Source organism: Chrysemys picta, chromosome 1 (assembly GCF_011386835.1).
Source record: "Chrysemys picta bellii isolate R12L10 chromosome 1, ASM1138683v2, whole genome shotgun sequence".
Lineage (NCBI taxonomy): Eukaryota > Metazoa > Chordata > Testudines > Emydidae > Chrysemys > Chrysemys picta.
The window spans coordinates 88317971-88344978 of NC_088791.1; the positions used below are offsets into that span (position 1 = coordinate 88317971).

At 44.9% G+C, this 27008-nt stretch overlaps 1 protein-coding gene across 14 annotated transcripts in view; it reads right to left on the reverse strand.

Moving 5' to 3' along the window:
* Positions 1-27008, reverse strand: part of AGBL3 (AGBL carboxypeptidase 3) — a 54509-nt gene that overhangs the window by 22568 nt on the left and 4933 nt on the right. For 9 of the 14 annotated variants that reach the window (XM_065561568.1, XM_065561562.1, XM_024099646.3 and 6 more), the window contains 10 exons: positions 23955-24015; positions 21984-22166; positions 18096-18203; positions 15135-15273; positions 13639-14421; positions 11303-11465; positions 10360-10486; positions 8878-8978; positions 8596-8717; positions 6723-6789 (listed from right to left, as the gene is read on the reverse strand). In XM_065561568.1, the coding sequence (XP_065417640.1) occupies positions 6723-6789; positions 8596-8717; positions 8878-8978; positions 10360-10486; positions 11303-11465; positions 13639-14421; positions 15135-15273; positions 18096-18203; positions 21984-22166; positions 23955-24015 (1854 nt within the window). The remainder of the gene's footprint in view (positions 1-6722; positions 6790-8595; positions 8718-8877; positions 8979-10359; positions 10487-11302; positions 11466-13638; positions 14422-15134; positions 15274-18095; positions 18204-21983; positions 22167-23954; positions 24016-27008) is intronic. The other 5 variants (XM_065561582.1, XM_065561538.1, XM_065561539.1 and 2 more) reach the window with 4 other exon arrangements.

Sequence of the window (27008 nt, forward strand, 5' to 3'; positions counted from 1 at the left end):
TGCTCCCACTAATACATCCCAGAATGATGTTAGCTTTTTTTGCAACAGTATTACATTGTTGACTCACATTTAGTTCGTGATCCACTATAAAAAAATGGTTTCAGAATGGTTACTAACCTTCCATAATGGTTGTTCTTCGAGATGTGTTGCTCATGTCCATTCCAATGTAGATGTGTTCTCGCCCCGAGCACCGCCACCAGAAAGTTTTCCCTCAACGGTATCCGTTGTGTTGGCTCTGGTGTCCCCTTGAGTTGCGCCTTCATAGGACCAGTATATAGGGTCCTGCCATCCGTTCAGTTCCTTCTTGTGGGCTAACTCCGACAGAGGGGAAGGCAGGAGACAGGGGGTTGGAATAGACATGAGGAAAACATCTCGAAGAACAAGTTACGGAAGATTAGTAACCATTTTTTCTTCTTTGAGTGCTTGCTCATGTTCATTCCAATGTAGGTGACTCCCAAGCATCTGTGCAGATGGAAGGTTCAGAGTTCATTAGCATGCTGACTGTAGAACTGCTTGGCCGAAATCCACATCATCTCTAGCTTGCTGGGTGATGGTGTAGTGTGATGCGAAAGTGTGGACTGACAACCACGTTGCTGCTCTACAGATGTCCTGAATTGGAACTTCCGCCATAAACACTACCACCAATGCTTGAGCTGTTATAGAATGGACTGTCAATGGAGGAGCTAGGACCTTCACTAAGTTGTAGCATGTGTGGATACAGGAAGTGATTCATGATGAGATTCTCTAGGTCGAGACTGGATGGCCTTTCATTCTGTCTGCAATGGATCTGAACAGCTGGACTTCCGAAAGGGTTTAGTCCTTTCTATATAAAAGGCTAGCGCACGCCTAACATCCAATGAGTGGAGTCTCTGTTCCTCCCTGTTAGTGCGTGGCTTAGGATAGAAGACTGGTAGAAAGCTATCCTAGTTACTATAGAATTGTGAGACCACCTTTAGCAGGAAGGATGGGTGTGGCCGCAGCTGTACCTTGTCCTTGAAGAAGACCGTATACGGTGACTCAGAGGTAAGAGCTTGGATCTCTGAGACCCTTCTAGCAGAAGTAATGGTGATTAGGAAGGCCACCTTCCAAGAGAGGTAGAGCAGAAAGCATGTTGTCAGTGGTTTGAACGGGGGTCCTGTTAGCCTTGCCAGCACCAAACTGAGGTCCCAGGGGACTGCTGGCTGGTATACCTGGGGGTACAGCCATTCCAGCCCCTTAAGGAATTGGCCACAGACTGAGTTTGAGAAGACCGGCCAGCCATTCACCTGTGGGTGAAAGGCTCAGATTGCAGCTAGATGGACCCTTATGGATGACACCGTTAGGCCTTGCTGCTTTAAATGGAGAAGGTACTATAAAATGAAGGGCAGTGATGACTTGGTAGGTGAAAAACCCTTTTGTGCTGACCAAATCGAGAATTTCTTCCATTTTGTCAGGTAAGTGGCTCTAGTAGATGGCTTTCTGCTCCATAAAAGCACCTCGCGAATGGGCATGGAGCAAGCCAGTTCTGCTGGGTTCAGCCATGGAGCTTCCATGCCGTGCCATGATGTAGACAGCTGTGATTCTGAGAGATCAAGTCCGGAAACAGGGGCAGGCTGATTAGTGTGTCCACCGAGAGATCTAGGAGGGTGGTGAACCACTGCTGACACAGCCAGGCTGGGGCTATCAGGATAAGACGTGTCCTGTCCCTTCTGACCTTCAGCAGGATCCTGTGTATGAGAGGGATGAGAGGAAATGCATAGAAGAGTTGGTCTGTCCAACGGAGGAGAAAGGCGTCTGTGAGCGACCCTGAGCTGTGGCCTAGGAAGGAGCAGAACTGAAGACAATTTCTGTTGTACTTAATGACGAACAAGTTTACCTGGGGAGTTCCCCACCTCTGGAAAACAGTGTTCACGTCTGGGTGGCAAATGGACCACTTGTGATAGTTGGAAAAGGTTTTGTGAGGTGATCCACTAACTCATTCTGTGACCCTGGGAGGTAGGAGGCTTTGAGGTGGATCGAATGGGCTATACAGAATTCCCATAGGTGAAGTGTCTCCTGGCATAGGGGAAAGGAGCGCACTCTACCCTGCTTGTTTATGTAAAACATTGCTGTTGTGTTGTCTGTGAGGACTGACATGCAGTTGCCCTCCAGGTGGGGTTGGAACACCTGGCATGCTAAGTGTACAGCCCTCAGTTTCCTCACATTTATGTGTAACGAGAGCTCCTCCGGGGACCAGAGGCCTTGAGTTCTGAGGGTCCCCTGATGTATCTGTGATGAAAGACATTGATGGTTGGGATCTCAAGAATGGGACTCCTGCACATACTATCCCTGTGTCCAGCCACCAAAGCAGGGTGGAAATCACTGACGGGGGAAGTGAGATCACCTTGTCCAGACAGTGTCGATCTGGTATATATACTGACGTTGGCCAAGATTGGAGAGGTCTGAGTCACAGTCTTGTGTGCATCGAATGGCTGGGAATGGCGGCACTGGGAGGGAGTGCAGTCCCTAGCTGCCTCAAACTTCTCCGGTGAAGATGGTAGTATCAGGGCTATCGAACCCTGGGAGAACCCAATGGTACCGGATCAACAGTGCCCTTCCCAGGGCTGGAGTCAACGGTACTGCATGCCCCACTGGTATCTCTGAATGGCCCAGCATAGGTCGCACTCTATTGGTGTCTCTATGGCCCACAGACCTTGGAGTTGGAGAACGCCCCCAGTCAGTGTTTCTCTGCTTCTTTGTCAGCACCGGTGATGGAGAGCGGTGCCAAGAGTCCCGTCCTAGAGTTGACTTCCTCGGCGCCGGGGATGCATGTTGGTGCCGGGAGCCCTGGGCCGTAGGTGCAGCTCAGGGAGGCAGAATGGTGCTGTGCCTCTCTCAGAGACGCCAGGGCGCTTCTCACAGAAGTCGAAGTGCTCGGTGCCGAGTCCACATGACTTGGCTCCAAAGGGGGACAGAGCACTGCCTTCATGAGGAGGAACTTAAGTCTGGTGTCCCTACCCTTTTTTGTTCTGGGTTTGAAGCCCCTGCAGATCCTGCAACACTACTGCACGGGGCCTGCCCCAGGCTCTTAAGGCAGCTAGTGTGTGGGTCACTAACCGGTATCGGTTTATGGCACAACGCCCATGGTTTGAACTCCGGGGACTGAAGCATATCCTGGTGCTGGAGAAGGGCTAGCCCCACTTTGCTGCTGACTATACTAATTAACTAACTAATTAACTAACTAAAACTCAACTTTAAAAAGGTAGCTATTTACATTGTACAAATCAAGTTCAATGTGAGAAGGTACTTGCGGGAAAAACGCAAGAACGAACAGAAGTTCCAGCAACCGTCATGGGTGGTAAGAAGGAACTCAAGGGGCGGCGTGGGCCTATATATCGGTGCTATGAGGGCGTGACTTAAGGGGGCACCAGAGGCAACCCAATGGATACCACTGAGGGAAAACTTTCCAGCGGCAGTGCTTGGGGAGAGCACACACCTCCACTGGAATGGACATAGGCAAGCACTCGAAGAAGAACCCCCGGATCCTTTTCTGCAATATTCCTTCATATGCAGTTATTTCCCATTTTGTAATGCACAATTGATTATTCCTTCCTAAGTATAGTAATTTGCATGTGTCCTTACTGAATTTCATGCTATTTATTTCAGACCATTTCTCGTCTGTCAAGATCATTTTGAATTCTCATTCTGTCCTCCAAAGCACTTGCAATCCCTCCCAGCTTGGTATCATCTGCAAACTTCATAAGTGTACTCTCTATGACATTCTTGTTATCCTTTATGTTCCTAGCTAGTTTAATCTCATTTTTTGCCTTGGCCTTTTTAATTTTGTCCCTACATGCCAGTAGGGTGACCAGACGTCCCGATTTTATCGGGACTGTCCCGATATTTACTTGTTTGTCCCGCGTCCCGACCGATGTTTGGTCGGGACACTGGACAAAGAAGCAATTTTTGCCATCCACTCCGGCTCGCGCCCCCCCTCCCCGCCCCGACTCCGCCCCCTCCTTCCCCGATTGGATAGCTCCCCTGGCCCCGCCTCTTCCCCACGCACACCGTTTGCGCACTGATCAGCTGTATGGCGGCGGCGCAAGCGCTGGAGGGAGGCCGGACACCAGCGTGTGTGGCGCGGCCGCCATGAAGATTAAGAGGGTGGTGCGGTACAGCAGCTGCGCCTGGAGGCCAGCGGAGGAGGGATGTGTGGAGGGGGGATGGAAGGAGGGGGGGTCGGGCAGTTGCTCCGAGTCTGCGCCTCTCTCTTGGCGCGGCGGCTGTGGGGGGTCCGGGGTGCGGGCGCTGTAACCCGAAACCTCCCGCCCGTGAGTGGAGCGGAGGCGGCGGGGGAAGAAGGAAGCGGCTCAGCTCGGCAGTCCCACACACACCAAGGGGGGAGCGCTCCGGTTTGTTCACTGGAGCTTATGGCAGCTACAGGGTGGGGAAGGGGGGGTCTGTGCCTCCTTTGCGGGGCTCTCCCGTCCCCGGGTGTGTTCTCGCCGCCCCCTGCTCCTGCGGCCTTCCCGGCCCCACCCCCCGGGACTTTGCCTCCTGCACCAGCCTTTGTGTGCGGAGGCGGGACAAGCCCATGCCGGGAGGGAGGCTGGTTTTTAGGGCAGAGGAGCAGCCGAGTGCTGCATCTCTGATTGCAGAGCGGGGGCAGCCAGCGGCTCCAGAGGGTTGGGGCGGGGGCGGGGCTCTGGTGGCTTTTTTTTTTTTTTGCTCCGCCCCCCCCACTCCCTCTCCCCCCTCCCCCTGGCGTCCCGATATTTCATCTTTGGTATCTGGTCACCCTACATGCCAGTGTTATTTTTTTTATATTTATCCTTCATAATTTGACCTAGTTTCCACTTTTGTATGACTCTTGAGTTTCAGATCACTGAAGATCTCTTGTTTAAGCCAGGATGGTCACTTACCATACTTCCTATCTTTCCTATGCTTTGGGATAGTTTTGTGCCCTTAATAATGTCTCTCTAAAAACTGTCAACTCTCCTGAACACTTTTTTCCCCTTTGCCTTGCTTCCCACAGGATCTTAACTACCAATTCTGAGTTTGCTAATGTCTGCCTTCTTGAAGTCCATTGCCTTTATTCTGCTGTCTTCCCTCCAACCATTTCTTAGACTCAAGAACTCTATCATTTCATGATCACTTTAATCTAAATTGCCTTCCACCTTCAACTTCTCAACCAGTTCCTCCCTGTTTGTCAGAATCAAATCTAGAATTGCCTCTCCCCTAGTCACTTCCGCCACCTTCTGTAATAAAAAGTTGTCTCCAATGCATTCCAATGATGCATAATAAGATCCTAGATCTGCTTATTCTTTTAAACTGCAAAAATATTTCTTTGTAACCAGAAAAGCTAGAAACTGTTTTTCTTTTGAAATGGAAAACAAAATTCTGAAGAACTTAGTACAGAAGATTATGACAATTACAGAATATTATGTGGAAACCCTAATTTTGTTTACTGTTCTGCATTATAGATTTGGACTGCACCTGGAAATACTGTACAGCTCACTGACATGCGATAGAATAGGGGTGGGCAAACTTTTTGGCCCAAGGGCCACATCTGGGTGGGGAAATTGTATGCAGGGCCATGAATGTAGGGCTGGGGAAGGGGGTTGGGGTGTGGGAAGGAGTGCAGGGGGTGGGAGGGGGTGTGCAGGAAAGGGCTCAGGGCAAGGAGTTGGGGTGCAGGAGGAGTGCGGGGTTTGGGGTGCAGGAAGGGTGCAGCAGGGGGTTCAGGGCAGGGGGTATGGGTGCTGGATGGGGTGCGGGGTGCAGAAGGGGGCTCAGGGCAGGAGGTTGGGGTGCAGGAGGGGGTGTGGAGTGCGGGAGGGGGCTCAGGGCAGGGGGTTGGGCTGCAGGAGCGGTGTGGCAGGGGGCTCAGGGCAGGAGGTTAGGGGGCTCAGGGCAGGGGGTTGGGGCGTGGGGTGCAGGAGGGGTTTGGGGTGGGGGCTCCGGCCAGGCACCGCTTACCTCAAGCGGCTCCGGGGTGGCAGCGGCATGCAGCAGGGCTAAGGCAGGCTCCCTGCTACCCTGGCCCCGCGCCGCTCCCAGAAGTGGCCAGCATGTCCGGCAGTGGCTCCTGGGGGTGGGGTGGGGCAGGCAGCTCCAACGTGCGCTACCCTCGCCTGTGGGTACCACCCCCGTAGCTCCCATTGGCCATGGTTCCGTGTTCCCGGCCAATGGGAGGTGCGGGGGATGGTGCCTGCAGGCGAGGGTAGCGCACGGAGCCCTCTGCCCCCACTTCCCCCAGGGGCTGCAGGGCGGTGATGCTGGCCGCTTCTGGGAGCGGTGTGGGGCCAGGGCAGGCAGGATCCGGCCTGCGGGCCGTAGTTTGCGCTCCCCTGCAATAGACCAACACAGTCTATTAACTGTACTTAACACTATTCAGGAGGAGAATCCAGAGGCATATTCAATGTATTAACTAGCATTATGACGAGTTTGTTACATACACCTGTACCCCGATATAATGCGGCCCGATATAACATGAATTCAAATATAACGTGGTAAAACAGTGCTCCGGGCGGGGGGCGGGGCTGTGCACTCCGGCGGATCAAAGCAAGTTTGATATAACGTGATTTCACCTATAACGCAGTAAGATTTTTTGGCTCCCGAGGACAGCATTATATCGGGGTAGAGGTGTACTTTCACGTCCTGTTTAGCCTAAGCACATAAAACTGTTCTTTCAACTCGAGCAATTTCTTTCTTGCTACACCCAGTAAAGAGATCTAAGCAGCTGAGAGAAGTTTATAGTGTACCTGAGTATCTGGTTTTAGCCAGTGTGCAGCTGTATCGTTGGAGTCTGAGCTGTCAGAAACGTGGGTACTGTGAAAGATTGAACATTGTTTTATTTCCTTAGTTTTGGACTGAAAAAAGTATTTTGTTGAGTTCATCCATATAATAAGCCAGTGCCCTGCCCTGCCCCCACCAGCCCCCATAGTAACCCTATTGGGAATGCTGTATAGATTGTGGTTTTCACATTTCTCTCATCTAAAGCACACAATCCCACTGTATAGGCTGCAGGACCTGGAGTTAAGCAATATAACAGTGGGGACCTTGATCACAGGGACTACAGGGTTGTCTGACAAACGGTGGTTCCTCAGTACAATCTGATGTGTGCAGATGACATTTCTGGTTTCTAGATAGCCATAATTCTACTTTGCATTTTCACTCTATTTTATGTCATTTCATCTAAGAACATCTCATCTGTTTTCCATAACTGAGCCTTCTATTAGTTCTCTACCAAGATGCAATGTATTGCAGGCACTAAGATAGGCCTGTCTGTATTAAACAAAACAAAAGAAAACAAAACTTCATCTCGTCATTTGCTTATTATTCACCAAGAGGAGTGAAGACTTCAGCTTTGGGACGTGTACTTCTTAGTAATTTATAATACAGACCTTATTTTGAAGAGGCAGTTTTGAAAATAATGTACTGACAAGGGCCAAGAGATATTTCATTTCCTGTATTAATTAGAAACATCAAAATTTTCAAAAAATTACAAAATATTACTCCTTGTGAAATGAGTTTGGAGATCTCCAAACTATTCACAATAGGCCAATGTCCACATCTCATTAATCACCTGCACAACTGTCATTAATTAACTTCAAGTATCAGGGGGTAGCCGTGTTAGTCTGTATCTACAAAAACAACAAGGAGTCTGGTGGCACCTTAATTAACTTGTCAGTTTCAGCAGTGAGATCAAGTACTGATTGGGCCCTGGAGATTGAATTCCTCCCGATATCTAGGGGTGGATCATTCAGGGGGAGAAGCACATTGCTGGATCATTGTGGGGAATCAGGTATTGCTATTGCTTACTGAGTGTAGCTATTCTATAGCTAAATAGAGTACAGGACTTCAGACTGGCTCCTTTCTACAGCAATACAGTAGAACCTCAGAGTTATGAACACCTCAGGAATGGAGGTTGTTCGTAAGTCTGAAATGTTCGTAACTGTGAACAAAACATTATGGTTGTTCTTTCAAAAGTTTACAACCGAACATGGACTTAATACAGCTTTGAAACTTTACTATGAAGAAGAAAAATGTTGTTTTCTCTTTATTATTTTAGTAGTTTACATTTAACACAGTACTGTACTATATTTACCTTTTCCCCCCATCTCTGCTGTTGCCTGATTGCGTATTTCCAGTTCCAAATGAGGTGTGTGATTGACTGGTCAGTTCGTAACTCTGGTGTTTGTAACTCTGAGATTCTACTGTACATTCATGTACACTGAAGCAAGTGATACACTTTATCCTACAGCTAGACTTCTCTGCAAACATGTACAGTCGAAAAATAGTGTATTGATTTACATAACCCAGCTGATCAAGTGCTGCATCAATTTACAGTCCGTGCAATTCCATCTCTCCGTAAGAGCCTTTAGAACCCCACACTGAGCTAAATGAGAGCCTCGCTTTCTTTTGTAGGACAGGGCCAAGCTTCAGCAGATAAAGGGGTTCTATCCGCAGCCAACTGACCATTAAAGACTCAACCTGAGATTCATATATAATTATCTTCCAGTAATTTCAAAATTAAGTTCTTGGTAATTAATCTAATGCCTAGTGTAGTCCTCTTTATCAAAGTGCACAACAAGGTAGAATATATCTCAGTATCTCTCAATAGTTTTGATTTACCTGGAATCTTTGTCTAACATGGCATCTGTGACAGAGGCATCTGAGTCACAATTAAGATTCTCTGAGTTTGTCTTAGCTTGCTGTTTCACCATTTCCTCTAATTCTTTCAGACACAGATAATACTAGGGAAGATCATACACTTAGTTAATAATGAAGTCCACTGCCTTATTGAAAGGCACTTATCAAAACCAATATAGTGTTTGTTATTATTACCTTACAGAGTGCCACATTTTATCACATAAATACTTTTATTCCAATAGCTCTAAGAAGGACTTTTCTTACCTTACTCTTGTCTGGATCACAGTAATCCAAGAGGGCATCACAGAAATGGTAACCTATTGACTCTAAGTCTTCGGTGTTGAAGTGAGTGCCCCCTCTATTACCTGAAACATCAACAGAGATACTCACAAATGAAGACATAACTGCTCACTCCCTGCAGTGATATTTTCAGCATGGTGGTTAAAAGTAAGTTAAAATTTCTTTGGTTCAAGACTAGTTGCTGCTCCACAAACTTATAATATAGCTCCCAGAAAAACACTCCACCCTTCCAAAGCCCATGTGAAGGCTGTTGGTTTTCCAAGACATCTTGGAACAGTTTTCTACCATCTCAATACAAAGCTCAAATGACATGATTATGACATTGTCTTGTTCTTCCTGTGCTCCAGCTGACTGAAGCCAGAGTATGAGCAAAACTTCTTGGAATGGATCTGTTGGTCCCCATGCCTTTGATCAAATAAGGAAGTTAGTGCTTCTTAGTGTCCCTCCACCTCTCACCAGAGGTCAGAGGCTCATTTCTTTCTTTCAGGAGTGGCTCACAGTAATTCTCCACACTGGCAGTCAATAAAACCAAAATGACCTTAAATAAAGCACAGTTTATTTAGCATACCAAATAGATAATAGAGAGAAAAGTCATGTAACTACAAATTAAATTGAATACATGTGTTCATTCTAGAGACTGCACAAAATATTAGGCTGGCCAGCCAAAAGGTTTGGGATAATAATCTCTGAATAGTTCCTATAGCAAAGCTCTGACATTCTGGACTTGACAAAGCCATGTGTCTGGTCAGCACTCTTGGTCTGTGTGTGATCTCCTCCTTTCTCTGGGTAAGCAAACACCCTCTTTTATAGCCAGGATGGCCTTTTCTACACTAAGAAAAATTTGACCTGTACTTCCCCACTGGTGCAACAGTGGTGGACGCTCTTGTCCAGACAGCGTAAGAATGCTGCAGACATGTGCACACTAAAACTTCCCTATCGCTATTACTGATGGAGCTCCACCTACAGAAAATTCTAAATCCATGTTTTGCCAGCATAGACAGGGTCCCCATTCTGAGTGTCTCAGAGGGAAGGAATTATATATGCCATTACTTTCAACAAAACCAGCTTGGGACTAATAACGTTTCTCCTTGCCTCTCACCACTAATCCTTAATAAGCAATCTCTCCACTCATTTGTACAATTGTTTCTGGCATATCTATTTCTAGCAATTCTATTTATTTTGGTAGGCAGGCTCACTAATTCATTATGTATTGGTTTCCAGTACATGTCTGTAATAACTGTGGCCTGAAAGTTAATTTATGCATACCCTGTGTTAAAATGCTCACTCTAACTTCATAGAATTTGTCATTTATCTCTGTTAAATAGGATTCTTTGAGGATGGTAGCTAAAGTCATCACAGATCACTACTGCATCTGTAAAAACAAACAATCAAAACCAGATTTTGTTTGATGACCCCTACAATCTCCCTTGAATAAAAAGGTCTTACCTAGTTTAGATCCACAAAAAGTGGCTTCCAAAGTATAGCTGTTGTGGATGCCCATCTTCCACATCACTACTCGACCTGTCCCTTCTTTGCTTTTCTGTACTTTGAAATTGCAATCTGGGAATGAAAACTTAAAAGAAGGATGTAGGGTCAGTTCCCTGTCTTTTAAGGAGCACCCTTTCCCACTAAAATAGAGATGAAGTTAGCAGTTTCTTCTTAACCTCACTAATGTGTAAAACTTTCAAGCCCAAGTAGGAAAATAGTTAAAGGTTCAATCCATCCTTCTTTCACATGTAGTACATAAGTATTGCATCCCACATGGTGCATGGCAGTCTTTCAATATTTAGGTACACCAGAGTGGTGGGTGGAATGAGAATCCGTCTTTGATTATACCAGTTTGTTTTACTTTAACAAGGATTTGTAATCATTACACATGTAACACCTTTTAATACTGCTGTTCATACTACCCCCTTTAGTTGAACTAGCACCAGATTACTGGACCAGCCCCCCAAAGCCTCCAGTTCTGTTTTTAATACTAAGATGGTGTGAGATGCATGTTTAGTAAAAGTCTGAATAGCTTTTCTGTCATGGGTGAACAAATCAATAATTTGGTATCCTGGATCACATGCAGCTTTGGATCACCTCCTCATTGTTTTCTGAAGAAAACAGAATTAGACTCAAATGCTACAGTAATAAATGTAGTGTGATAGTTTGTGTGTTGTGCTATTATTGAATTGCTGAATCCCTATTGGTTTAGATAATGGATCTGTTGTGTGTTTTAGCCAATCAGAAGTCATTTTTATCAATAAAAGCACCATCTTGTAATGCTTAGTACCTTTATAAATAACTTTGTTTCCAACTGACTGACATTTTAGCAAATCAGATTGGCTTACACAGGTTTCATTTAGTATAGTAAAGGACTATTTCAAGTTAGCAACTTGCTTACCTTATCTGGGCAGTTCTTGCTCATCATGAGAGGAAAGATGCGTTGGTGCAAGCATGGCACCTCTGCTTGTTCCCCACCATCACAGCCATACATGAAGACATTCTCTTTTCTACTATGACCATGAAGATCACAATACAGGAGAATGTCACGCTCTTCCATCAGTCTGTAACAAGAGAGGAAACAATATTTTGCTATAAATGCTTTTTTTTTCTGCATCAGCCAGGGCTGATGGGTTGCAGCAATCTTCATAGGAATAATTAAATACATAAACATATGCTTAGCTTTAAGTATATGAGTAATCCCAGTGATTTCAACAGGATTACTCATGTGCTTAGAATTAAGCATGCATTAGGTGCTTTGATAGATCAATGCCAAATAGCTCAGCACCTTGCAGGACCAAACCCAAAAAGTGTGCCATGGCTTAGTAACAACAGGGTCCAAGGCTGTGCATCAGAACTTTGTGTTCATTTTATTAAAACAGTTATAATGGATCCATCATTCTTCATGAGTCCAAAAAGCTGGGAGTCATTTTTGTTTAAAATGTGGGTAACTGAACTCTATTCTTTTTAGATCTCATTTCCTTGATCTTCCTTTCTTCAACAACTATTATCTGGGTCTTCCCTTCCATCTCCACATTTCCCACAAATACATTCACCCTGGCAAATTTCCCCTTCAGGCCTATCAACCGTCAGTAGGAATGATCTTCAGCCACTTCAGATGTACATTAAAACAATTTGAAGTATTGCACCAGAATGCTACTTTTATGTTCCTTCTTGTATGTCACATCATACACAAGGCACAATCTTGAGACTTATAACACACTACAAATATATAGCACAGAAGTGTGTAGCAGATAGCTCTTTTCCCATTCAGGGCAAAAGTAGTATCAGTTTCCAGTATCAGTTTTTTGCAGTATTGCAAGTTTTGGAATATGCTGCATTTTGTCTATAATTTTTTAAAAGAAACTTTGCAAAACTGCACAAGTTTTGAAAAAAAAAGGGGGGGGGATTTAACACATCCCCTAAAAGCCAGTTCCAGTAGGATTTCACGCAGGTGATGTGATATCACCAGAATCATTCATGCTGGGCCATCACTCTGCACAGGAGTTGGCAATTCATGATGGATCAAGAAAGAAAGGGGAAAAAAAGGATTATATTTTTTTAGCTGATAATGTGCTAAATGTGAGTCTGGATATTTGGGGCATTTCAGCACATTTTTCTAAATGTATTTATTTTTATATTTTGGTATGCTAGTTGCTTTTAAATTGTAAAACTGGGATGCAGGGTGAAGAGAGGGTTTTTCTGCTACACAACTTTGCAAAAGACTAGCCTGTATCATAAAAACTTTTGTCCTCTCTCAAATCTACACAAGTTGTCTCCTATGGGAGAACAGTCAATTTCATTCTCTAGCAGGCTCCAAAATCCTTCCCCAGAGTCATCAGAAACTCTTGAAAGGGTCAGGATTAGACAGGCCAAAATGGAAATAAGTAAAAGTCAGTGATTGAATTTGAACTTCTTTGAACATTTTTCTAATGGAAAGGTCGTAAGTTAGACAGAAGGATTCTTGTTTGAAGAATGGAGAGGCACAAAGGGAAAGTGCTTATGATTAAACATGTACCTGAGAATCAAAACATACTGTAAATGACATTGTAGGTTAAATATTAGCTTTACGAGCACTGACAGAGTCCTTTCAAAGCTAAAACCATCAGAAGAACCCAGTTACATAAGCTAAACCTGAATGGTGACTCTGGGTATGAATATATATGTATAACCAGATGACTAGATGTCTGCACTGCAAATGGATGTGAAGCATTAGAAACCAAACATAATTATGCTGAAATATACAGTAAACCTGATAGGACTAGTAGTCAAATACAAGGTTGGGATCCACTCTGGACTTAGCCCACTTTAGGGCACTGTCCTGCACCAATGGAGTTGGCAGATATTTTCCTACTGAATACAATGGGAGCAGAATTAGGGCCTTCATCTATACATCTTGATGGGGGGCAGTGAGGAGAAGGGCTATGAAAAAAATCACTTTCTGTTCTGGGGCTGATGGTTCCCTGAAAAATTCTCCTTTGCTACCCAAGATATCTTTCCCATTCCCTGTATTAAAGCTATATTACAGGGTGCTGTGCAACAGAAGAACATTGTAAACTACAATAAAAACTCACGCTTCTTAGAATTTAAACAAATAATATAAACTGAATGGGTTAAATATGAGATGAGAGGCAATAAAAATGAGGCAAATATAGTGCAAACAGTAGTTATACTAAATAACAGACACTACAAATACAAAGGGTTTTTTTGTTCTGAAGAGAGGAGAGATGATGTTACCTTCTGATCATGTTCCGGGTGTACCAAACAGAAGGAAAAGATTCCTTCAGGTCTGATGTGTAATTACGATTTAAGTCCTGACCTGCTAAGGAGCAGCGATAATTTCCCACAATCACACCATCTGGGTTCAACATTGGTACCACTTTGAAGACAAATGTGTCACGGAGCAACCGAGCATCGCCTGAGCTGCCCAGAATGTAATCCAGAAAGCCCTTCATTATCCAGGAGCTGTTTGTTTCGCCTGGGTGCACCCTCGCAGTCAAAATCACAGCTGCCTTACGCTTTGCCTCCTTGCCACTTTCTGAGGGGCTGGTGATGGTTAAAACATACACTATGTTTCTTGCTAGTGAATGGCACAAGATGCGGATCTTGCAAAACTTTGACCTCACTGGATCTCTCGAGATGGCTGCCAGGTAGTCCTGCAGGTTGGAATAGGTGTAAGGATAGCAATGGGCAAAGTAGCAGGTGTCTCGATCATGTGGGAACTGGAATGTCCAAGTGAGTGAGAAATACTGATGCCCATCTTGGCCAAGGTTGTTTTTGTAATACTTGATTTCATCTCCTGTCCTTTGCCAGCCAACTCGGTGGATCTTCGCATCCACTTCTGAGTACAACAGTGGACGCATACCATGGTTGTACAGGCTGGTGGGCTTGGTGAAATTGACAATGGTGAAACGATAAGGCATTCCTGCCTGAGTGTTGGTTACTCGGAAGTAGTACCATTGGGTGTGTCTGTTTGTGTAGAGGTCAGTGCGCAGTGTCAGCTGGTACTCGAATTCACTACTGGTGTACAGAAAGAAGACAAGCATTTTTAACGCTGGTTACCACAGAAATTCATTACAGACTCAGATCATGCTGGGGACTGTGGGATGGAGATGGAATTCTTCCAACACCATGATAAAGCACTGTACAATTAGCCACGTGCAAGTGTGGGGAGATTTCCACTTTCACATAAACAATCAAAGCATATGTTGCTGCTCAGGTCAGGATGTCAGACTAGATGGAATGCGTCAGTAATATAACCACCACATTCCTTTAGTGCTTACTTAAAATAATTAAAATGTGTGACCAAACCAAGGCTCATTAACAAAAAAATCTTGTGCAAAAAAATTCACTCAACTAAATAAAAAAATATTGTCAGCTCTAAAAAAAAGTGTGAATATATGCATATGAATTTGTGCATGTAGGGTGAAATTTATAGCTGTGCCGAGGGCTTACATCACCATTTTGAGGCTTCACTGCAACACCAGTGGTACACAGTCCTTGCGCAAACTCTTTGTACAGAAGTGAATTTCACCTGTAGATAATATTTAATGCCATGGAACGGTTATGAGATTGTTTCATTTGAAGTCCACATGAAAATATTCTTAGGGCTTATTCTGTTAGTGTAACTCAGGATGTAGGCCCCAGCGTCACCCAGGGTACTTACAAAGTCATATTTGACTGCAGCTGGTGTCTACGCTACCTCATCAAAGAGGAAAAGATCATAAACCTACACTTTGACCACCTTTTGCAGATTCCCACTCTCAAAACGTGCTTCAAAGATCAAAGTGTTGTCCCAATCTTGAGCGATGACCTGCTTTGAGGGGAAGCTACCTCCTACTCGAGAATACACAAAACAGGATTCCTCGTTAGCTAGTGAAAGGAGCAGAACATACATATTATTCAGTTGTTAATGATTTCCAGCAATGCCTAAAACCTTTTACAGAAATTACACACTTGATTTTCAGGGCATATCTAGGGTAAATTCTCAAAGGAGTTGTGCAATGTTTTAGCCACTCCTTCCCAATGCCTTTCAATCCACTACATGGCTAAAACATCACCATTATGCTTTGAAAACTTCTATGGTTACTATTTGTTGCTATTACTGTAAAGCTCCCTTTTTATTTATAAACAGTCTCTGTATTAAATGTATCTTGTTTACAAGTGACAAGCTAATGCATTAACCCACCAGTTCCCAAACTGTGGTCACTGATGGGAGAACTTACTGTTCACATAGTTTTAATTTGCCTCCTTTATTGCAGCTGCTAAATCAGATTAAAAGAAACTAAAATGTTTCCATTATTACTTTCTATGTATGCAATTGCTGTAGTTGCCACAGGGATGTTATACAATCATGACCTTAGAAAGAAGATGGTCTGTGCTATCATGACTTGAAGGAGTGAGGTCCATGAGACAATTTCTCTATTAAGATCTGATCCATGCTATAACAACATATTAGCAATGGATTAGGTTACCTAGGGAGATGGTGGAATTTCCATCCTTAGAGGTTTTTAAGGCCTGGCTTGACAAAGCCCTGGCTGGGGTGATTTAGTTGGTGTTGGTCCTGCTTTGCGCAGGGGGTTGGACTAGATGACATCCTAAGGACCCTTCCAACCCTAATCTTCTATGAGTCTAACATTTTAAACCCCTGCATCAACCCATCTCACTACTTATTCTTCAGTTCCCCTCCTAAAACCTATTGTGCACTGTTTCTGGCAAAAGAATAGTTACCATATGCAGCCAAGAGATGACTGGGTGTATTTAAATCCTAAAATCCTGATTCAGCAAAGCACTTAAGCATATGCTTAATACTCATTGACCTTAATGTAAAGCACATGCTGAAGGGTTCAGAACTTGATCCTAAATTAAGTGATTCCTATACAATATAAAGCACCTTGAGATTTCCCTTAATGGAAAGTGCTATCCACACTTAGAGTTTTTTATAACACCTGCCTCCTACTTCTATTATTGTTACTGGGAGCTATGCACAAAAATCCATTAATCATTATAAAGACCTTACATTTAAATAGGGCCTGTCATCCCAATGCATATTACAGACATAGACTGATATACAAAATATATAAAGAATATCGCTTCATTCACTGCTCAAACACTGCTCTGTCCAGACTGAAATGCCCACAGAACACTAGGTGAGTGAGGCAGGAAATGATAAATACAATTTCCAAACTGCAGGTGGAATTTTAATTAAGCAGAATGTAATTATCCAAGTGGGTATTTGGCCAGGACAGCAGGATTAAAACCCCATGTCTTGTGAAAAGTGCCATGAGTCTTTAACACCTTAATCCCCAAGAATCATACACCCTTTGTAACATGGTTTGTATGTAGCAATAAAGAATTCAGGGGTTAATGACTACAACTGGTTGAGATCTTGGTTTCACATAACATCCAAAAGAAGGTGATTTCAGCAACAGAGCTCCCTTAACACTATTGTGGTTCAGAAGAGAATCAGAAAACAGAGTAACACCAAATGAATCAAAAGTACCACTGCCAGCAGCAATTAGCTATCCCTTTAGAGATCTGTAGTTAAATAGTCTCCCAACCTGACTTCGTTTAACTTAAGAGAGTTGACAAGGTCATAGTATAAGTGATAAGTTGCAAACAGGATACTGAAAGTCTCCTGCCAACATGTACTTCCAGTTTTATCCCTGCAATTATGGAAGAAAATCATTTTTGAACTTTCATACTCTCTTTGCTCAAATATTATGAAAACATCACTAGAGAGAGATTAATTAACAAACTAGTTTCAGGCTATTTCCCACTGATGTTCAGAAACTGCTTGAACTGCACTTTTAAGGTTGTTAATAACAAAGGTTAAGATTTTGTCTCGGTTATTTTTAGTGAAAGTCACAGACAAGTCATGGGCAATAAACAAAAATTCACAGGAACCCTGACCTGTCCATGACTTTTACAAATAACGTGGCAGGGGAGAAAGGGCTGCGGGGGAAGGAATGTCACCTGGATCTAAATGGGGGGAACTGACAGCCCCAGCCCCACTGCCACGAGGGGGCATAGCCCTGGCTCCAGACCCTGCCAAAGCTGTGGGACGGGGGCACACAGCAGTGGCTCTGCTCCCAGCCAAAGCCGCAAGGGGTGGGCACACAGCACCAGCTCTGGCTACAGCAGCAGGGGATGGAGACGGGGTGCACAGCCCCAGCTTCGGCTGAAGGAGAAGGGGGCTGGGAGGGCAGGCACACAGCCCCGGCTGAAGCCGTGAGAGGAAGCAGGGGCATGCAGCCTCGGTTGAAGCCGCGGGTTGGAAAAGCACAGCCACAGATCCTGCTGCAGCTCCGAGGAGAACACACAGTCCCTGCTCCGGCCAAAGCCATGAGTCCAGGATGCACAGCTCTGGCTCCGCCTCCACCGCTGACAGCTGAAGCCAAAGTCATGGAAGTCCAGTAAAGGTACAGAATCTGTGAGTTCCCTGACCTCTGTGACTAAATCGTATCCTTATTAATAACATAAGCAGAATCCATGGATGGGGAGAGAGCTCTAATTCATTTCTATATCTTCAGATATAGGAGCTTATCCAAAACTCATTAAAATCATGGGAGAGACTCCTATTGACTTAAATTGGCTATGAATCAGGCCCCCCCAAAATAAAAGAAACCCAGTCAATCAAAATGGGTGCCAAAATTACATGCACCTGGTAATAACATTTCACAGTGTGCTCCCACCTTCATCTGCTGAATAAACCACCGTGCCCTCTCCGGGGTATTGGTACAGTGGCTCGAGCTCCAGGCCCGTTGGGTGGTACAGTGCCTCAGGCTCACGGGGAATCCAGTCTGAAAAAGAAGAGACAGAGAGAACTAAACTACAAAGGGTGTCCACCACAAATGAAGGTTCTGAAAGCTGCTCCTTGAATCTTCTCCCTGCTTGCCAGGCAGCAACTTCAAAATGGTTTGTGGTAGGAATAAGTGAATCATGCCTTTTGGAAGATCAGAGTTTTTCTTAGGTTTATACAAGGGTTTTATCAGCTCATTCTTTACCTTGATAATTTGCCTTTAAAAACATCATCTGAGTGGATGTCATGTTATGGGGTGCAATTCAGACCAGTAAGAAGTTGTGTCACTGCCTGACCTGTAACCAGGGGTGCCTTAAATGCTCTGCTGCTGTGGCTCAGAGCCCAGACACCAACAGATAAGCATACAGTTCCGTGTGTGTGTGTGTGTGTGTGTGTGTGTGTGTGTGTGCTGGGGAACTGTGGTTCAGCACTATGACCCCAGCAGCCTGCCTACAACACAACACCCCCACCCTTGTCCCCACCAGCCTTGGTTACTATTTATAGGGTGATACCAATACACTCCCAGTCCTGAATTTCCCCAAAACCATCTGCCCTGTAATGTCCAGTCTTCTCTTGGAACTCAGAGAAGTAATAAGTTTCTTTGCACCTTTAAAGAAACAAAAGCACCGGTTATTACTTTAAGTGGAGTTAATAATTACTTCAATTCAAACCCAGCACTAAATTGGTTTAGATTAAAAGTAAAACAAATGTATTAACAAAAAGGGAGGTTTTAAGTGAGTTCAAGTTCAAGAGTTGAAGACAAAATGGTTACAAGCAAATAAAAGTAAAATATGCTTTCTAGTGGCTAAGGGCTTGCTACACACTTGAAATGCTACAGCAGAACAGCTGCAGTGCTGCAGCTACAACACTGTAGCACTTCAGTATAGACACTACCTGTGCCGATGGGAGTGGTTCTCCCATTGACGTAGGTAATCCACCTCCCTGAGAGGTGTAAACTAGGTTGATGGAAGAATTCTTCCATTGACCTAGTGCTGTCTACACCGCGGATTAGGTCATCTTAACTACTTCACTCAGGGGTGTGGATTTTTCAGAAATATAGCTGGGTCAAGCTAACTTTTTAGCGCTGACCAGAACCAAGACTTCACTCAACAAGCTACAGCCTTGGTTCAAGGTAGATTTCTTACCAATCTCTTTCTTTCCAGCCAGGGCTGGTTTTCTCTCAGTTAGAACCTTCCACAGAAGTACAAACGCTGGTTTCCCTTGTCTTCCTAAGTGAAAGATCTTTGGCTAAGCAGGTTTCTCACATATATTCAGTTCCCACAGACTTCAACTCACTTGGCTGAAGAACTCATCTGTCTCATCTTGCAAGAATTCTGGCCCCTTCTGTCTATTCAGTGATGGATGCCAAGATGGCTTTTTTTCTCTCCTTATATCTTTCCAAACTCACTGTTTTGTCCCCAGATTCAGGATGACCTCATGCTGTTCTTCCTTCCTGTGGGCTTCCCATCCCCCTGCTGATTGGTATGTAAATGGGGCTTCCATTGTTTTTGGTCACATCTTGCTTAATTTCATTAGACACAGGTAGATACAGTAAAACCTGTCAAGAGCGACCACTCATGGTAGTTAGCAAAAGTGATCACTTGTAAGAGGTGGTCTCTCTTCAAACGTTTGCACACTAGAGAATGGTGGTGTTCTGTGGCCTCTGCAGGTAATTGCTCGTGACATGTGGTCTTTTTTCAGAAGTGCTCTCTAAAGCAGGTTTTACTGTAGCTGCCTTCCCTCCTGTCTAGGAGAAAATCTGTTTCTCCTTTTGTTGGGTCACAGACTTTAAAGCATAATATCAGTGAGTATTCATAATTCCTCACATAGTGTTAACACATACATTTTACAATTATATGAATGACCAATGTGTTATTGGTTATCATAACAGACCTTACTCAATACACTTTTATAATACAGCAATATCACATACAATCAGTTGATTCAATTGCTTATCACTTGATATTCAAACCCCCGCAGGAGGCTCTCTTGCCTACTCTCTAGGTTGATGGCTTTGTTTACCTTTTATGTAAATGTACCTTCATTGTCTGTGCCAGATGACCAGGCAGCTCAGACAAACAAATACACATTCGTTTGCCCAAGGCAGACTGTGCTTATGCATTGCTTTCCAAACACATTTTAAGAACATAATTCTAGCATATATTCATAACTCTTTGTACATACATAACACAAGAATATGAATTATCAGTGAGTTATTTGTTTTCCAACGATATCTTACATAACCCCTGTTAGATACAGAGTCTGACAAGAATGTGTTAGGTGTAGTGAGTGTGTCAAGTCTGACAAGAGTTGCTGACACAAAGAGTGAACCACAAATGGGCATCTGTGTCACCGTGGGTTACTTTAAAAAAGATGAGTGCATAGGGAAAGAGGAGAAAAAAATATAGGTAGTGAAGGTCTACTGTCCACAGTGGCTGTTGACCAAAACCAACATATAAGTAACTATCTTAACTCAAAGGACAAGAGGTGTTACAGAAAGAAAAATGGAAATCCACATGGTCCAGAGATGAATACAGCTTGTTAAAAGTATGGAGAAATTTATACACGATGACTGTTTGCTGGGATTATTTAACTTGTAAAGAAAAGTCAGCAAGACTGGACTATTCAAATTATGAAGGACACATTGAAAGTGTAGCTGTCCTTCCTTTTTATCCTACCCTAGGATAAAAGAACAGGGTAGTCAATTGATTAAATTAAAGGGCAATAAATTTGGACCACACTTTTAGTACCTACAAATAATTCTCATTCACAATTCGAAATAAAAACAAGTGTGGGGGGGTGTATTATTCTCTGGTAAATCTTATTTTCTACATTCCTATACTACTCCCGGTAATTTAGACGTTACTGTTGTTAACACTCTGGATCTTTGCTTATGACATGACTAGAGTTCTCAGCCCATAAAACAGTTTGTAAGGCAGTGGCTAGAGGCTTCAGTTACAGATATCTGCACAGTCACATGAAGGGTGTCAAAATAAGGCCCACAGAATCAGACGTACAACTTCCATTATTGATAATGGGAGACTGCACAACTCATTCTCTTTGTTAAAACTGTCCACTCGATATAAGAAAGTGCTGTATCAAACTAAGTATCATGCCTTCTCCATCATACCATGGGCCAGGCATATAGATACAGAGGTGCTCATCTGTACATTTTAAATAAAAAAAAAGTGTTTATATATTTGAAATATTAGGTCCTCACCTCTTCTTCGGTCAAGGACAAAGGCAAGAACTGGAGTTGTATGAAAAGGGATGTCACATATCTATAATATGGGCTGCAGATTTTTCCTCCCCTAAGGAAGGGGGAGCAGAAAACTTTTTTGCTATGGATAAGGCAAGCAAATTTGGGATCCTAGAACAGTAAGACATTAAACATGTTTTGCTGCAAAGTTCACCTTTAAACCATTAATCAAGAGGTGAAAGTCTCCATTATGCCCATTACCAGTAGTCTTCTGAGTGATCCAGTTCCTGTACTAATTTCCAAAAATTATGTGATTTTGATTTAATTCCTTTTCTTCCCCTGCAGTTAATGTATATTAAAAACACGGTTGAGAATCTGGGCCATCGACAGTTCAATCTCACCTCAGAAAAGCACATGATCTCCATTGATTGCTCCCAAACCACAGTGAATTTTATCAATAAAGCACAGGGACTGGCAAGGAAAGTTCTTAATAGTATCCCAATAGCTTTGATAAAGATTCATCTGTAAAAATTATGAAGAGTTAAGTATTAGTATTATTAATGACCAATATTTAGGACTTACCAATGTGCTCAATTCTGTCCCTGATGACCTCACATTGGTGTGGCCAACGTATTAAGCTCAGGTGGCCTGCAGGGGATATGCCATAAAGATTGTGAGGCTCACGAAGCCGGGGTACCCATCTCCCAGAGTTATATGCCAAGACAATCTGTTTTGTCCGTGGGAAAAGCTGATCACAAATGGAATCTATGTGAAAATGAAAAAATACACTAGTCTCTTCAGTCCTTCAAGTGATAGCATGCAAAGCCAATTGGTCCGAAACTAATGGATACTCCAGGATCCCAGAATGGTTTCATGAATTTACTGTCATCCCACTGAAAAAAGGATCAATGCTGCATGCTATAAATCACCCTGAATTTAAAAAGCTGAGTTAAATGGACAGTGGATTATATCTATCACAAAATACATCAAGCATTCTGCTATAAGTAATAAACAGGATAAATATTTCAAGCCAGGACCTTTCATTTGAGCCTTTGTAGATATGTATTAGCAGCTTTTAATAGAGTTGGGAAGGATTTGTTTCATGTAATCTGGAGCAAGTCTCTTAGTTATAATTGTTAGGGGTGTTGAATGCAGGGGGAACAGGGGCACAACCGGAATTTTCCTAAGGAGGACGGCCCAGGTAAGGTCACGTGCTAAGTAACAGAGGTCACATTCTGAGAAGTTCACATCTGTATATGGGGTTCCTCACCTTCATATTGCCGCATGGCACATGTATGTCCTCACTAAGTTGCCATCTCTCCTTCTGGAGAGGGCCCGGAAGAGGTGGACGAAGTAGCATGAGGAGATGGCAGTCCAGGGTTCTAGGAAATGGGAAGCTGGGGGTGGGAAGGGAGGTGGATGAGTTCTGGTCAGTCTCTCTCACCTGGATCCGAGACTTGGACCCAGGGAAGAAGCAGAGAATGAAGCTGTCAGCAACTGGCGAGAGCAGGGGCAGGAGCACCTCCAGGATACCACAGACTCAGAAAACAAGGCCACAATCTCCTCATGCTGCCTCCTCCATCTCTTCCACTTCTGGGCCCACTCTGGAAGGAGAAATGGCAGTTTGGCGAGGACTTTCACAGGCAGGGCCGGCTCTGGCTTTTTTGCTGCCCCAGGCAAAAAAGCCTCCTGCCGCCCCCCCTGCTCCCTGGCGGGGTGCGCAGCTGGGGAGGGCGCCAAGCGCGGCCGCGGCCCCGCTCTCTCCGGCCGGCCAGAGCGCCGCGGGGAAGGCAGCAAGCTCTCCCCGACCGGCCGGAGCGCCGGGAGGAGGGCGGAGAGCCCAGCCGGGGCCCCCCCTCTCCCCAGCCGGCCGGAGCGCCGGGGGAGGGCGGCCCCCCTCTTCCCGGCTGGCCGGAGCGCCGGGGGAGGGCGGAGAGCCCGGCCGGGGCCCCGCTCTCCCCGGGTGAGCGCCACCCCCCCTCCAGGTGCCACCCCAAGCACATGCTTGGGGGGCTGGTGCCTGGAGCCGGCCCTGTTCACAGGAATTTGTTGTAGCGCCTGTGGCCAAGGGTGAGTTAGGTCCTGGGCTCATGGGCCCCTCTCTTGTTGCACCCCTAGAGGGAATTTTATCTTTTCAAAGTGTTCAGTTTATCCTTGCTTACTACTTTCTCTGGGTCTGTTTTGTGTCAGCACAACAAATAGAGACTGAGGTAATGCCTTTTCATCTCTGGGAACCTGGGTTCAAATCTAGATTATATCTAGAGCATGTGGAAAATAAATTAGTTTAGCTGTCTCATTTTCATTCCTAGTGGATAAATGTTCACATCCTGAAGCCACCACACAATTTGGCAAGATCAATAGTTTCTGATCAAAGAAATGCAGCAAATTATGGCTGAGGTGCATTAGCTGAACAACTGCGTGAGGAAGCATATATAGCTTTTGCTCAGACTACACTTGGCTCTTTTGTCACTCGCATGAGTACTAACATCCCTTCTCATCCTCCCTTGTGACCTTGCAGTGAAAGTGTATGGGAATAAATGGAAAGGTTCTAACCTGTGAAAATGGCACACTGCTCAAGATCTTCTGCCACAAATGGGTTAAAGGGATCTTCATCCTAAAAATAAGACACCAGGATAAGGTCCTCTTGTTTCTATTTAACCAAAAGGAAGCAGCAATAGTATCTGTCCTGGTACATGTTTTAGAAGGATACGTGGTTTTCAACAGTGAGATTACTCACTTGTTCATTATTATTATGAAGACACTATATCATAATGCAAACATTTCAGTGGTGGGGGAGAGGAGGACATGCCACTAAGGCAGTGTTTCCCAAACTTGGGACGCCGCTTATGTAGGGAAAGTCCCTGGCGGGCTGGGCCGGTTTGTTTACCTGCCCCGTCCGCAGGTCCGGCCGATCACTACTCCCACTGGCCACGGTTCGCTGCTCCAGGTCAATGGAAGCTGCTGGAAGCGGCGGCCAGTATGTCCCTCGGCCTGTGCCACTTCCAGCAGCTCCCATTGGCCTGGAGCAGCGAACCATGGACCTGCGGACGGGGCAGGTAAACAAACTGGCCCAGCCTGCCAGGGGCTTTCCCTACACAAACGGCGTTCCAAGTTTGATAAACAGTGCACTAAGGGAATGAGTTTCAACAAGCATTGCAAATATGAGGAACTGACCACTCTCTGCATAATTGATCAGCTTCCATTTGGCCAATTACCTTTACAAATGAGCATGAATGAACATATTTTGCGGGAAGTATGAACAGAGCAGATGCCAATTCCAACCAGCCAGATAAACTATGGGAGACTAGAAGGCTCAGAGAATTGGTAAAGGGATATTTAGTCTTCTCTCTTTGTTGAGCAATCTGAAGTTACAGTTATAGCAGAAGTAACTGAAAGTTGTTGTTATTAATGGCTGTTCAGAGGTCTATGAAAAATGAGTTTGAAAAGTGTCTATATCACAAAAATTCCCAATTCCACACTTGGCATTTTTGTTGCCAGTTTCAGTAGAGAGGCCAATGTTTAAAAGAGCCATGGAGAGCAAATTACTGTCTTGACCCTGAAGGTGATTTTGCCAGGGCAAGGTTGGAACACTCTGGCAAGGCATGAAGGAGTATGAACTGCTGCTGCTGCCTGTCCTGTACATTTTCACTTAATACAGTACTTAGTCTCTAGGGCAGTCAGAATGACACCCCTACCATTAATATCACATTCATGTAAAAAACCCACCTTCTTCCTTGAAATACCATGGAACATTTCTAACTCCAAAACTGTTTCAAAACTGCAGCAGGAAATTCCAATTTATTTGTGGACACTATTTACATTCATATTTTAAATATTGTTATGGGCTGAGTTAAACCCTGCTATGGACTGAGATAAAACCTCATTGAAATTAATAAGTGTGAACATGCCCTTCATTTAAGATATCTGTAAGGAACAGGTAAGGGGTGACACCCAAAACAAGGCAAAATGGAGTTTGCAGAGAAACTAGCACCATATGGGCAGAGTATTCCACTCACTGGCTATTGCATGTGTCTGCCTGTGGTGAAAAAGACAAGCTGGAGTGCAGACAAGAAACTGAGAAAGACTCAGGCCTTGGCTACACTTGCAAATGTACAGCGCTGTGAGTTAAACCTGACTTTGTGCAGCTGAGTAGGGAAAGCGCTGCAGTCTGTCCACACTGACAGCTGCCCAGCGCACTGTCGTGGCCACATTTGCGGCAATTGCAGCGCTATTGGGAGCGGTGCATTATCGGCAGCTATCCCACAGAGCACCTCTTCCCATTCTGGCGCCCTGGGTTGTGGGAAGGGGGCGTAGGTGCGGGGCATTCTGGGTCCTGTCCCAACGCTCCGTGATGCATCGCTTCGCATCCCAGAAATCCCTTTGTTTCCGTCCACCTTTGGAGCCATCTTTCAACGGTTTCTGTGCAGTGCGATCTGTCTGCGGGAAATGGAGCCCGAACTGCTGAGGCGTATGCTGACGAGTCTCGCCAGCACGTCACGTTTGGCTGTCCAACTATTCCTTAAGATCCAAAGTGACAGTGAGAGTGAGGGTGAGGAGTCTGACGATGCTATCGAACCGCGTAATGCATACGACACGAAATTGCTTGTGGCATTCACGGACATGCTCAGCACCGTGGAACGCCGCTTTTGGGCTCAGGAAACAAGCACCGAATGGTGGGATCACATTGTCATGGAAGTCTGGGATGACGAGCAGTGGCTGCAGAACTTTCGGATGAGAAAGCCACTTTCATGGGATTGTGTGAGGAGCTCACCCCCATCCTGCGGCGCAAGGACACGAGATTGAGAGCTGCCCTGCCGGTGGAGAAGCGGGTGGCTATTGCAATCTGGAAGCTGGCAACTCCAGACAGCTACCGGTCGGTCGCAAACCAGTTTGGAGTGGGAAAGTCGACCATTGGAATCGTGTTGATGCAAGTTTGCAAGGCCATTAATCGCATCCTACTCAGAAGAACCGTGACTCTGGGTAACGTGCAGGGAACAGTGGATGGCTTTGCACAAATGGGGTTCCCGAACTGTGGAGGGGCGATAGATGGGACGCACATTCCTATTCTGGCACCACCCCACCTAGGATCCGAGTACGTTAATCGGAAGGGGTATTTCTCTATGGTTCTCCAGGCGCTTGTGGATCACCGTAGGCATTTCATTGACATTAACACAGGCTGGCCCGGAAAGGTGCATGACGCACGCATCTTTCGGAACACTTGGCTGTTCAGGAAGATGCAGGCCAGGACTTTTTTCCCAGAGCGGAAGATCACGGTACGGGAAGCTGAAATGCCCATTGTGATCCTTGGAGATCCTGCTTACCTGTTAATGCCGTGGCTCATGAAACCCTACACAGGGAGCCTTGACAGCAGCAAGGAATGGTTCAACTACAGGCTGAGCTGGTGCCGAATGACTGTGGAGTGTGCCTTTGGCCGTTTAAAGGCCCGCTGGCAATTTCTGTATGGGAAGCTGGACTTGGCCGAAAACAGCATCCCCACGGTTATATCCATGAGCTGTGCCCTCCATAATATTTGTGAAGGGAAGGGTGAAAGCTTCACTCAGGCATGGACCTCTGAGGTTCAACACCTGGAGGCTGAATTTGCACAGC